The sequence below is a fragment of the Nematolebias whitei genome, chromosome 3 (genome assembly GCF_014905685.2).
Source record: "Nematolebias whitei isolate Nwh7 chromosome 3, NemWhi1, whole genome shotgun sequence".
Lineage (NCBI taxonomy): Eukaryota > Metazoa > Chordata > Actinopteri > Cyprinodontiformes > Rivulidae > Nematolebias > Nematolebias whitei.
This window is the reverse complement of record NC_056500.1, coordinates 15,194,686-15,208,830: the sequence shown is the minus strand read 5'-3', so window position 1 is coordinate 15,208,830 and position 14,145 is coordinate 15,194,686. Positions and strand designations below refer to the sequence as shown.

Below are 14,145 nucleotides of genomic sequence, written 5' to 3'. Positions count from 1 at the left end.
TGTATCTACCTTACCATCATAATTCAATCTCAGTGTCACTACCTGTGTAATAACCTGTCACACAACCTGTGTAGTACATGCTAATTATATTATTATTACTATCTCTTTAAGACGTTGTAAATATTAAAATTACTTTTTCACTTTTTGGTACTTTATTTTTGTACTCCTATTGCATGCTTTTAGTATTTCTTGTTTGTTTGTTCTTCATTTATTTATTTTTTTAGCGAGTCAAATCAGTTCTTCTCATCCTAAGAATTTCATTGTACTGTTAACCTTGTGTTAACCTTGCATATGGCAAATAAAAACAACTTGAACTTGAACATGGGTTTATTAGATTTGCAAACTGTTGCATTCTGTTTTTGTTGCAATTTACGCAACATTCCAACTTTTCTGGAATTGGGGTTGTAAAATCTTAGTCGTCGTGATTTTGGTGGGCGGACATCCTGCTCCTTAGTACCCAGAGACGGAAGTACTGTCATTCTTTAACCTGAGTAGCACAACCCTAAAGGTCAAGCAGGGTGGAGATAATCAGTGAAGGGATGAAAAGAAGGGAAAGGAGGAAATCAAGTGGGATCCCACATAACAGAGGCTGAGGGAACGTTTGTTGACATGGGGAAACCAAACCTTGCATGCCACCCTGTGAGGGCAGTTCTTTCCAAAGCCCAGAGGAGGTGAGATTGTGCGTACAACTTTGTACATCTCCTTATAGTGGATCCTTCCACTGGAAAGAATACACATGTCTTTGGTTATATTATATTACAGAGTAGTTATGAATGAAGATCTATCTTCAGGTTTATACACAATTTCCAGCAGTTTTAAACATGTGGACCCAGCTGTGATGTAGCACTTCATAAGTTACAGCAGATACTTTATTGTATGCTTTTTAAATGCGGTAGCAACTTCCTGCCCTAGTTAGAAGCACAACTGCTAAACATCACATAATGCAACTAGGGCAACTGATGCTTAACCAACCAGTTTTGGGATAAACTGGGACATGTTATCAATGCTGAAATGTAGTCTGAAAATGGTCTTACTTAAAAAATAGGTAGACTCAATGCAGTATTCATGTTACAAATTAAAATCAGAATCAGAATAAACTTTATTGGCATTGCACCGAGATACAACGCGAATATGTACGTACAGTCGTCCGAAAGATGGGCGAAGTGCACAAAGCTGCGGCTATAAATAGCGTGGCCTTCTTATTCTTATTCGGAATAATATTTTGCTTGGATGAGAAAAGGGAAGGAAACATGAGGAGAGACGGTATAAAAAAAGATCTCTCATGCCGTGTCCTAGACAGTGCACGATGTGAGGCATCAAAAAAACCTACCACAGCAAAGCAACATAAATAGACTTTATACATGTACATATAGGCCAGTGAAGACGTTGAATTTTTAAGGGAAAGTCGTAGCATAGTCCAGAGCCCCCCGTCCCATCCATTGTCCAGATAAGAGGTGTTATTCATCATCAGCTCGGTTGAGGTTCTGTCACATGTCCACAGCCTTGGGGAAGGGAGGAGTGAGGAGACAGTCAAAGCATCTTTGTTGTTTTCAAAACATGCCAGGAGGAGTTGAGATAAGTCCGGCGTCAAGGCCACAGTTTGGGTCAGGCAGAACTCATGAATTGCTGTTTCTGTCTTTTTAAAGTCTCGCTGGTATATATTCCTCTGATGGAACTCCAAAATAGCCAAATTGATCCTTTATGCTAAAAGTCGAGCTCACAGCATTCTTCAAGATTATTCCCTCCGTTCATGGGTGCTGCCAGAAAGTTCACAGTCCTGATAACAGCCTGCTCCAGCTCCCTGCTGCAGCTCCCCAAATTCAGTCTGAGTGCTGTTGAGTTTTGACACATCCACACAAAATTATAGACAATCCAGAAATCACCAGCCAAACAGCAAAAAAAAACCCAGTTGTCATCATGAATCAATAAATTTTGTTGAGAGACCAGCTGATCCTTCGAATTAAGAGGTATGGAGAAAAAAAATAGGCTTTTTAAGGGTTCACAGGACAAAAGAGTGCAAGCAGGGAAGCGGGTGGGTGGGTGGTTGGGGGTGGGGGTGGGGGGGGGGGCAGGGAGACATGTCTGGTTTCACCGGAGGACAGAGAGAGAGAAAAAAATAGCTCTTTAATATAATATATCTGAACAAATTCAAACTTTTATGATTAGTTTTCTTTTCCTATGTCCATCCATCCATCCAACCATTTTCTTCCGCTTATCCGTGGTCGGGTTGCGGGGGTAGCAGCTTAAGTAGGGAGGCTCAGACTTCCCTCTTCCCAGCCACTTGGGCCAGCTCCTCCGGGGGAATCCCGAGGCGTTCCCAGGCCAGCCGAGAAACATAGTCTCTCCAGCATGTCCTGGGTCTTCCTCTGGGCCTCCTCCCGGTGGGACGTGTCCGGAACACCTCACCAGGGAGGCGTCCAGGAGGCATCCTAACCAGATGCCTGAGCCACCTCAACTGGCTCCTCTCCATGTGGAAAAGCAGCGGCTCTACTCTGAGTCCCTCCCGGATGACAGAGCTTCTCACCCTATCTCTAAGGGAGAGCCCAGACACCCTGCAGAGAAAACTCATTTTGGCCGCTTGTATCCGAGATCTCGTTCTTTCGGTCACAACCCAAAGCTCATGACCATAGATGAGGGTAGGAACGTAGATCAATCGGTATATTGAGAGCTTCGCCTTTTGACTCAGCTCTCTCTTCACCATGACAGGCCTGTACAGCACCCGCTTCACTGCAGACGCTGCACCTATCCGCCTATTGATCTCACGCTCCATTTTTCCCTCATTTATGAACAAGACCCCAAGATACTTGAACTCCTCCACTTGGGGCAGGACCTCCTCCCTGACCCGGAGAGGGCACTCTACCCTTTTCCGGCTCAAGACCATGGCCTCGGATTTGGAGAAACTGATCTTCATCCCGGCTGTGTCGCACTCAGCTGCGAACTGTTCCAGCGAAAGCTGTAGATCACGATCTGATGAAGCCAATAGGATCACATCATCTGCAAAAAGCAGAGACGCGATCCTAAGGCCACCAAAACGGATCCCCTCAACACCTTGGCTGCACCTAGAAATTCTGTCCATAAAAGTTAGGAACAGAATCGGTGACAAAGGGCAACCTTGGCAGAGTCCAACTCTCACCGGGAACGAGCCCGACTTACTGCCGGTAATGCGGACCAGGCTCTGACACGTTCATACAGGGACCTAACAGCCCGTATCAAAGGGCCTGGTACCCCATACTCTCAGAGTACCCCCCACAGGGTTCCCAGAGGGACGCGGTCGAACGCCTTCTCCAAGTCCACAAAGCACATGTAGACTTGTTGAGCAAACTCCCACGCACCCTCCAGGACCCTGCTGAGAGTGTAGAGCTGGTCCAGTGTCCCACGACCAGGACAAAAACCGCACTGCTCCTCCTGAATCCGAGGTTTGACTATCCGACGGACCCTCCTCTCCAGAACCCCCAAATAGACCTTACCAGGGAGGCTTAAGAGCGTGATCCCCCTGTAGTTGGAACACACTCTACAGTCCCCCTTTTAGAATAGGGGGACCACCACCCCGGTCTGCCAATCCAGGGGAACTTCCCCCGATGTCCACGCAATATTGCAGAGTCGCGTAAGCCACTAGGGGTGCACCGATTGCAGTTTTCTGGCCGATCACAGATCTCTAAAAAGTCTGACCTGCCTATTCCGATTTTGTCCGATACCGATTTTGTTTTATAAGCGACAGCGTCAGGTGTTATAAGGTCACAATGCACTTTCAATTTTCCAATATTATTTTATTGAAAAACATACCCTTGAACAATATCCTAAAAACAATACAAACTTGTTTTAACTGGCCATGAAGTAGTGCTCTGAAATATAAATGAAGTTCAGACAATTGTTGCTAAAACTAAAACAAATGGGTAAAATCGGTTTCTCATGCAAGTATAGGCTGATTTCCAATTTCCCAAAATTAAGGAAATTGGGGGCGGCCGATTTATCGGTGCACCCCTAGTAATTTAGAATATTTTCCCTCCCAAATTAAGCAACATAGACTGGGACAAGTTAACCATCACTTTATGTAAATCAAATCTGAAAAAAAAAGGGATAGAAATAAAATTGGAACAGGACAAGCTCAAAAAGGAGAGACTTAGCGACTCTACCTGAAACTATTTCAAAGATGGAGCACAAAGTTTTTTTCACTCCCTTCCAGCTAATTAGTTACACAAACACGCACACTTTTTATTCACTGCATCGACTTTTTTCTTTTGAGTAATATGATGCTATACGGCTTAAACGCTTTTGTTTATTCATTGTAGATAGTGCTACTTTAACTGATGCTAAATTATTAGCTTCCTTCTTGTATGTCATTCATGGGTTCATTAAGCCAAGATAAAACAATATAATGATGCAGATGTGTTGTTTAGTCTTTTGGCGAATTTGTATTTTGGTGGATGTGCTTACTACTGTATCTCTTGTGATTTTGGTCCATGTGTTTGGTCCATATATTGTAATTGATTGGTTGGTTTGTCACACCTGGTTTGTTTAGCAATAAATTACCTCATTATGGCTCCAATCCCTGCTTGCTTGCTACCACCTTGTGTACTGTGTTAGAGACCTTTTCTACCACAAAACACAACATGATTAATCAGAGTGATCGTTGCCTCTGGACATGAACAACAGCATCTTGGCAACAGTGCAAATACCAACATAATTCCTTATTTTATACCATCATTTGTTAGCCTGATACTCAGAGGAGCAGATTAATCACAAATATCTCTTCTTTGCACTTGGATCATATAATGTGCACATGACTAAATAATACATGAACATGTTTAATACATGTGATATGGATTTAGAGATTCATCTTCATCTCACCTGATCAGTCGACTCTTGTAGTGTTCAGTTTTTATAATAACTTCTCACAAAGTATTCAAACCCCATGTACCACAAACTGTTGGAGATATAACCACTCTATACTCCCTGCTCACTTTAATGATAAACAGCAAATGTTGCTCATATCAAGAGTGGAAAAATACACACAGGGAGGAGCAGTGTGTACTTAAACTATGCCATACTGCACCGTGTAATAAAGACGTCAATATCAAAATAAATGGGTTATTTTGAACACTAAAGTTCTTACTCATACAGTAAGCCTTTCTGTGCTCAGCTGTATTATATCATATATTTATACTGTGTGTCATCTACCCACACCTAGCAGTAACAAACAATAGCATTTAGGTATTTTTAGTGCCAATCAAATAAAAATTATGTAAATTTTGTGACACCATTTAATGACTACTTTGGGAGGTGTCTGAATGAAAAGCTCTATAGCAAATCTGATTTAAGCAAAGATGATCTGTAATGAAATAAACTAAACTTCTCAGACTGGTTTCTAAAGGAGAACCCAAGGACTAAGTTGCCTTTTGATACAGAAAATGCATAAAGTCTGCTCACTAATTTCAGTTTCAAAGTGCATTAATATTTCTATTAACATCGGTCAAATTAATTTTTGGACGAACCGTTCTCCCACACTGTAATTTTACACCAGTTTGACTACTTATATGATATTTTGACTGGATAGTGCTGCGTCTTTTTATTTAAAACTGACATTTTAGGTACTCAGCAATTTTTAAAAGACAAAATCTACATGACTTTAATTTCAAAGAGAAACTGACCTGGCAGCACGATCATACTCCCCCCAGATCCGGACAAACTCATCCAGGTGATGTGGACCCAGGATGGACGAGTCTCTCGTAAGATATTCAAAGTTATCCATTATCACAGCCACAAACAGGTTCAGCATCTGGATGAAAGAAAATACACAAAGATTTAAACATAAAAGAGAAGGTAACAACTGGTTTAAGGTGTTTTTTGTTGAAGAAGAGTTTGCTGGCGTCTTACTCACCAAAAAGGAGCTGAAAAAGATGAAAGAAACAAAGTAGAAATAGGCAAATTCAGAACCACAGCCCTCCTTCTGGTCAGCTGTCAGTGCTGCTGGGGGAAGAGAGGGGTCCGTTTCACATTGCTGCCCCCCCAGACATGACAACATGATTTCCTGCCAGGATTCCCCTGTAGCGCTCCTGGTTACACAAATCATACAACACAAGTAGGAGTGCTTGGCTTTACTGTCCAGACTGCAGTATGATATCTCTGCCTGAACAGATTTGAGACCAAATGTAAGGCCAGGTTAATAGTGTTGATAATTCATGTTGTTACATTTATTGTTTTTTATACTTTTCTACATTTCTATATAAAATGACCCAAATTAATGAGACTGGGCTAAATGCAGGGAGACAGGTGTCATAATATTATTACAGTCATGCTGGGCTTGTTCTCGGTCTTCACACACAAAGCTTCTCATTTAAGCTAAGTTTGATACTTCCTTTAGCTTGTTCAAACAATCTTCAGTTTTTAGCAGACAAGCAGTAACTTCGTTTTCAACAGTGTTGCTTCTTTTTGCATCCTTGTGCTGTTCTGTGTTCTGGTCGCGGTCTCGTGAACACTAATACTGTCAGTGGTGGTTTCTGATGCGGGCGGTGTAGGCAGCTGCCCAGGTCGGCATCTCATTAATGGCACCACGAGCACCCGCCCCCCGCCCTACCCCTCAAAAAATAAAACACATTATTTTATATAGCGTATCTAGCCTACATACTGGTTTCCTATAACCCTCTTGCAGGGAGTGGGTGCCTCTACCAGGCACAGTGTGTGTAGATTCTGCTGAGGTCTGACACACAGGATGTGAATGAAGGGGAGGGGGCAGGGGATTCTCTCGTCTCCATTGCTGAAACATGGATGCATCTAATTGCTAAGTAAATCACAACATTGATTGCTCCCGAACGAAGCACATTTCATTATTGTGAATAAAGCCTATTGTTCTAATATGGTTAAGTCAGGTCCTCCGGATGGATTCTTCTTTGTTGACAAGTTTTGTCTTTTATCCAAAATACTTTTTCAGTCTGAGACGCTGCAACAAACAGTTTTATAAACAGCATCTTCTCATAGTGGATCAATAAACCAGTTTGCTGGTGACAGACAAAACTAGCTGTTCACATGCAAAAGGACCATCAGCCTAACAATTGATCGGTAGTGCCCTGATGGCCACTTGCTCTTCCCCGCAGACTAAGTGATACTTGCAATAACAGCATTATGAGAGGGGGACAGTTGAACATGGAGGCCTCTGCCCCTGTTTAACGATAAATGAGTTCTCTTCACGGAGATGGCCTCCTTTACTCCTCTCTCAAACCAGTATTCCTCTCTATCAAGGATGTCAACCTCTTCATCCCTGAAAGAGTGATCACTGTCCTGCAGATGAATGTAGACCACAGAGTCCTGGCCTGATGTTGTTGCTCTTCTGTACTGGGTCGTCCTTTTGGCCAGTGGCTGTTTACTGGTAATTTCCCTGATGTATAAGGATCAATTGTTAGGCTGATGGTCCTCCTTATGCATGTGAACAACTACTGTAGTTTGGGCTTTCACCAACAGACTGGTTGATCCACTATGACAAGGTGCTGTTTGCAGCGCCTCAGACTGACAAAGTCTTTTGGATAAAAGACAAAACGTTTCAACAATAAGAATCCATCTAGAGGACCTGACTCAACCATGTTAGAACAACTGGCTATATTCACAATGTTATGAATGAAATGTGCTTTGTTTGGGAGCAATCAATGGTGTGATTTAAACCATCAAATTGTTTTACTCAGTAATTAAACAACAAATTCCATTTTTAGTTTAGTATTAATTTAGTCTTCTTTAAAATGTTTCTTTCTTTGCAGATATATATATATATATATAAACCTTAAAGTTTCAAACACTGCTAAATAATCTGCTGAATCTGTACCCAGCTGGGCTCCTACCTGAACAGCAGCATCAAAGCACCAGAGAAGCTTTTAAAGTTGTTATGCTGGTTGATGTGAGTCTCCTCATTCAGTTTTATGTTCCCAAACACCTGGTTTACACAGAACAATGCAAAATAAAAAAAATTATCAAAATATACAGAAAATTTAATTTGATCATGACATAAAGTAGCTGTTAGTCTGTTTCTCGCCTGCATGCCGATGATGGCATAGATGAAGAAGAGCATAGCAATGAGCAGGCAGACGTAGGGCAGAGCCTTGAAGGACTGAACGAAGGTCCACAGGAGGATGCGGATGGTGTAACCCTGCCTCAGCAGTTTGATCAGACGAGCCGCTCGAAACAGCTTCAAGAAACTCATGTTGAACGTGTCGATACGCTGAGAGGGGTCAGGAGATCAGTTAGCAGAAGTGTGAAAAGATCTGAGCCTAAAGAGGACCAAACTCCATCTTCGTAGGATTACCTGCAGATCTACAACGATCTCAGTGATGCTGCCCAGGACGGTGATAAAGTCAAAGATGTTCCAAGTGTCTCGAAAATAGTTCTGTTGCACCAAAAATAACAAAGTCATAGTAACGAGGTTTTAAAATTTAGATTTATGTCACCCTTTTCTCTCACCAGGAAGCCAAAGGCCAGGATCTTGAGGATGCACTCGATAGAGAAGAGAACAGTGAACGCTGTGTTCAGGTGCTTCAGGACGGCGTCGTATGCTGGCGGCGCAGAGTAGTACTGGAAATACAAAGGTGGCACGAGTTAAACTTAAAATGATTAAAGATAAATGTGTAATGCTCCCAAATCAGTTTGCAGCAAATCAAGTTCCTCTCAAATATCAATGGGAACCTCAGCCCTGCTGATCTACAGGTTGATGGAAGATTCCTGCAGACCCATAAATAGCACTTCAGTCTCTGTGGCACTAAAAAAGGAGTCATTCCTCCAGGTCCTGCAGCAACAGTTAATGAGGTCATGTGAAATAGCAGCTCCTGGACATTAAAGATCAATATTTAACACAAGCTGAGTCACTCAGCATTTGTCTGTCTGTGCGTGAGGAGAGAAGACCAGAGCAGGAAATAAATACTGATGAGAGAACGATAGAAAAAAAAAAGTCTTCACATCAAAAGTGAAAGTATCACAGGATGTTGATGTGGTACCCGGACACCTAAAAATCTATATTTTTATAAAGTGAAAAATGTCTGATTATTTGAAACGTTACATGAGAATATTTTGAAATATTGAAACCCAACAAATATTAAGTAATCAGAGCTGAGCGACAAAAGAATCAGCAGTTTAGATTTGATTACAATCAAAATGTTTACAAGTGTTTTCTCACCTTCATCATGAGCACAATAGTGTTGAGAGCGATCATGGTGAGGACGGTGTACTCAAATGAGGGCGACACCACAAAATGCCACAGCCGGTACTGGAACGTGTGCCGGTTCTGCGGCATGTAACGAGTCAGGGGCTTTGCACTGATGGCAAAGTCGATGCACGCTCTCTGGAGTCCAAAACAAAGAGCACAAAACAGACAAGTAGAGCGATCAAAACCTGAGAACACAGCACTCTGCTTTATTTTGTTAACTCCAACCTGATTCTTCTGTGGGTTCACAACATTTGTGTGAAGAACATTGCAATTATTTAAGCTTGAGAAGGAAACTCAGAAATACTCATCAGGCAGAAAGCACAATAAGAAAGATTATGAGTGATTAACCTGCACAACGTGCTGGACTCGAACATAAACTGTGACTTCTTGTTGTAGCGTTCACAGTCGAGCTTTTTCGTACTGTTTTTCTATCAGTTGTTGAAATTCTTCCATAGATTTACTAAAAACAATCCGACAACTGAATTCATGGCACAATAAACTGTCTCATATTTGATGTCTTGTGGTGAAATCCTGAAACTTGGAAAACAGAATTTAATCTAGGCACGTGTTTCAATAAAGACAAGATGCTCATTTTGCAGCCCAGACACACACAGTCACTTTATATTACATATGAAGATTAGAAAATACTTCTTGGCTTTTATCAAAAGAGAGCTGTATGACTCTTTAGTACTAAAATACTCTTACCTAAAGCAAACAAACAAACCAACAACCAAAATTAAAACTGTTTTTGTAAAAAACAGAACAAGATATAAAACATCTAATAATGTAATTCTTGCATCCAAACATAGTGAAAGTGAAGGAAGCATCACTTTGTGTTTGTGTACAGGCAGAAAATATGAAGTTTTCATCAACTCTAAGTGAAAACCTTCGATGGACAGATTTTTATTTCAGCAGGACAAGTTAAATTAAAAAATACCTTTAGGTGTAGTTTTAAGAAAACCTTGAAAATAAGGGTGTTGTGAGCCAGTTGGAGTTAACATTTTAAAAAGTGCCACAGACCTTAAATGGCTGAGCACCTATCCTTTTTCAGTCTGAATAAACTGAATAAGTTTTTGGCCAAGAAGATTAAGAGAAACAGCTCAAAGTTTTTTTTAAGGAACAATCCCAAGAAAACTTCATACTGCTACTGGTGCAATAACTAGATGGATAACATGAAAACTTAAGTTAAATGGGACAATTTGATAAATTTTAGAGATGAAAAATTTACCACCCTCTCCAAAAACATAAGGTGTTATGATTAAAGCACTGTGGGAGAAAATCAGTTATTCAAAATATAAAAACAGAGTTTACAGATCATGGTTTGATCATCTTTCCTCACCTCATTCTTCTCCAAGCTGCACTCCTCCATCATTTTATCCCCCTGCTCCTGGAACGTGATGATGATGAGAGCCACAAAGATGTTGACAAAGAAGAAAGGGAACACGACAAAGTAGATGACGTAGAAGATGGACATCTCCATCCTGTTGCCGTGGCTCGGACCTCTGTCCTCCTCTGTCACATCCACAGAGTGTTGCAGCACCCTGACAGAGCAGAGAAACAGCTCAGCATTCAAAAGATTATCTGATACTCAGCAGGAGCTTTGAGGTGATGCAGGGATTGTTAAGAGGTATTTGTGTACCGAGGTGAAGCTCAAATGCTAGGACGAAAGAGAAACTGTTTAAGCCAGAATCCCCAATAACAACTGCTGCCAGTAAAATGTTGGTATTACCTTGCTGGGAGAGTTTATAGAAGGAAAACTGTTGAGTTAATTTTATCTCTCATGTTTTGCTCATCAAAGGTCAGATTTGACCACTAATGAAACAGAAGCCACATCTGAAAAGGTTACAACTAACAACCCTCTTGTAAGAAAAGAAAGGGCATGAGAAAGCACCAGATGAACCATTCTCATCCAGGATGAGGGCACGTCTGACTCCAGTCTAACACTCACTGAGGCCATCCCTCTCCGGTGGAAACAGTGAAGAGCGTGAGCAGAGCCCAGATCACGTTGTCGTAGTGAAACTCGTGTCTTTTCCAGTCTCGTTTTTTCACCTCCTTTTTATCCTTCCCGTAGTCGATGTAGTAACCTCTGAATGACAAGACAGATGAGATCCACCACAAGGGAAACAAAAAATACACATAAGAAAAGAAACAAGTAAACAAGGATTACTGGCAATCTTTCTGTGTGTCCTTTGAGCTGTCGGTGCAGTAGAAGAACTTCCCCTTGAAGAGCTGCACCGCAATGACGGCAAAGATGAACATAAAAAGTTTGTAGACGATTAGGATGTTGAAGACATTCTTTAGAGATGTCACAACACAGTCAAACACCGCCTGGAAGAGAAGGATAAGAAGTGTTAAAAGTAGGGATGCACCGATCCACTTTTTTTACTTCCGATCCCGATACCTAAATCTGAATATCGGCTGATACCGATCCAGTTCCGATATCATGAGCATCATTGATTTTACATGAGGCTGTAATAATCTCCTCTCAAGTACATTTTGTACAAATATATGCATGCATGTCCAAAAAGGCAACTTGAGGTAAGTTTTATTAATTCTGTATAAGATTTAAAGTTAGAATTAAATTCTGCTAACACAAAACTTGTTTATTTTTATTCCTAGCTTTAAAGTGGATATTAAAGTGATTAATTTAAGTGATTGTTCCAAGTTATTTTTTTTTTTTTTAAATAAGGGGCAGATATAAGATTTTTTTTTCTTCCTTCTGCACTCTTTTCATTCAATATTTTCTTTTTGATGATTTTTTTTAATTTTGTTTCTTTTAAATGAATGAATTAAATTAAATAAAATGTTAAATGGCTTCAAACACCTGGCATAAACCAACAGACATGTTCCTGTTTTTAGTATTTTACATCACTTTATAATGTAGCTGTCTTTTGTTTTTAATATATATAATTTTCAAATCATGTTTTTTATGATTGTCTACTGTTGTACTGATAAATATCTCCTGGAGGGTAAACTATATCTTGGATGCAAATATCAAACTGTGAAATCCTTCGTTTTCTAAAACTGATGGGAGTTGGACATTAATCAATCAATCAATCAACCTTTATTTATACAGGTAAATCCCATTGAGCCTCGAGGACTCATTTACAAGAGAGGCCTGATTTCTGAGATCTGATTAATGATGAAGTTTAGCAACTTCTCTGTAAACATTAGAGCTCCGTGGTTTCAGCGATGTCTTCTTCTTGTTCAATCCGAAGCAGGCAGCCTGATTTGGGGTAGCCGCGCTCAGTCTGTCCCTCCTCAGAGACGGGCAGACTGAGCGGGGCAGATTGGACGCGGCTGGCCGAGGTCGAGTCGCCTCTTTCGGATTCAGCGAGAGTAGCGACGCGCTTAAGCCGCGGAGCTCGAATGTCCAACGTAAAACTAACTTTACCGCGGTTTAATGTAGCGCTATGGCTCTGCAGACATTGCACGTTGCCGTCTTGTTTTGTGGCGTTTCTAGTGTAAAATACTTCCACACAGCAGACATGTTTAGATGAAAAGTTGGTTAGCTGTTAGCCACAGTGCTGCTAACTCAGCCCTCACATTGTAGCTGGCTGCAAACTATGAACTGGATTTCCTGAATGTGAGGCGGGTCTTATTACTCTGGATTCATGAGACAAGCCGCTATTCATGAAATCCATTCCATAGTTTGAAGCCAACATGCATCATGGATTGGACATATCGGCATGTGGATCGGAACAATCCAATACGTAAATTATGCTGGTATCGGAGGCCGATACCGATACTGGATCGGATCGGCCCCATCCCTAGTTAAAAGTGTTGAGACTGTTATGATTGCCGCTTTCTGCCTGCCATGCCCACTTCCCCCGCCGCAATCAGCGCTCATGCCCTGCACCTGTTGCCCATTCTATATGTAATGAGCATAATACCTGTCAGATATTATACATAATTTAAACGGATTCTTTCATTTTTCTGGACTGAGTACTATCGTGCATTGAATGATTAAATGTGGACGGAAACGTGTTTTAATTTCTGACTCACCAACAACAGTGGGTCGTTTATTAAAACGATTTAAAACAACATCACACATTTACAATAATTGGCAGATTGATTTCAATAAGACAGCTTAATTAACTTGCTTTACAATTAGAAAACCATACGGCCATGGTTTCCACTTGCAGCTTTTAAACCAACAGACATTTCTGAAAATATCTGGATGATTACTGGCAGATAGAAGAGTTTTAAAGATGGGAAAATGAAGTTTAAATGGAGAGAGATGGGTGAGGGAATTTGTCTGTTATAACCAGAACAACACGCTCCTTTGGACCCAGCTTAACCCACGGTACACTTCGCAGTTGAAGATCGACTTTTACCTTTCTGAAGATATTTCAGTTCCGGCGTAAAGTTCCACTTCAAGCCACTTTTCAGCGTCTCCGTAAGGATAGCAGAGAACCGTCCGGAGTAGTGACGGTACTTTGTTCAACAGCAGCTCACCTCTCGGGTGGGCTCGCATGAGCTGTGAGCCCATCAGAGGTTCCACTCAGATGTGGAAGATTCCATAATCCCCACGAGACTCGGAACTTTGTTCTGCGTTCTGCGTCCCGAACTGCTTGGAACTAGGAAGTGTTGACCCTTTTAAAGAGGTCACTTCCGGCTCCTCATGAGAACTTCCTGATTGGTTGAAAGAACCAATCAGGGGTGTGGTTTTAGTGACGTAAGAGGTCACTAGAAGTCAGAAAAACAATTTAATGTTTAGGAACAGATAGAGAGATGTTTTAAGAACAGACAGAAAGATGTTTTGAAGAAACAGAGACTTTTCGGAGCAAGTTCTCCTTCTATCTATCTGAAAAAGTTAAACATGACATTTCTTTCCAATAAACATGTTTTTGACCGAAACTTGACTTCTGACCGACTTACTCCTTCTCATTTCAGACAGAGAATCAGAAATGCATCATTACTCTTGTAACAGACATTAACTTGATTTCTACTTTGAATGAGGA

At 41.1% G+C, this 14,145-nt stretch overlaps 1 protein-coding gene across 1 annotated transcript in view; it reads right to left on the bottom strand.

The window, feature by feature from the left end:
* Positions 1 to 14,145, bottom strand: part of LOC119430692 (voltage-dependent R-type calcium channel subunit alpha-1E-like) — a 35,861-nt gene that overhangs the window by 5,723 nt on the left and 15,993 nt on the right. Inside the window, exons 10-19 of the mRNA XM_037698153.1 lie at positions 11,349 to 11,509; positions 11,130 to 11,267; positions 10,521 to 10,722; positions 9,152 to 9,316; positions 8,443 to 8,553; positions 8,288 to 8,368; positions 8,018 to 8,203; positions 7,827 to 7,918; positions 5,879 to 6,053; positions 5,649 to 5,776 (exon numbers count right to left, since the gene is read on the bottom strand). Of these exons, the coding sequence (XP_037554081.1) occupies positions 5,649 to 5,776; positions 5,879 to 6,053; positions 7,827 to 7,918; positions 8,018 to 8,203; positions 8,288 to 8,368; positions 8,443 to 8,553; positions 9,152 to 9,316; positions 10,521 to 10,722; positions 11,130 to 11,267; positions 11,349 to 11,509 (1,439 nt within the window). The remainder of the gene's footprint in view (positions 1 to 5,648; positions 5,777 to 5,878; positions 6,054 to 7,826; positions 7,919 to 8,017; positions 8,204 to 8,287; positions 8,369 to 8,442; positions 8,554 to 9,151; positions 9,317 to 10,520; positions 10,723 to 11,129; positions 11,268 to 11,348; positions 11,510 to 14,145) is intronic.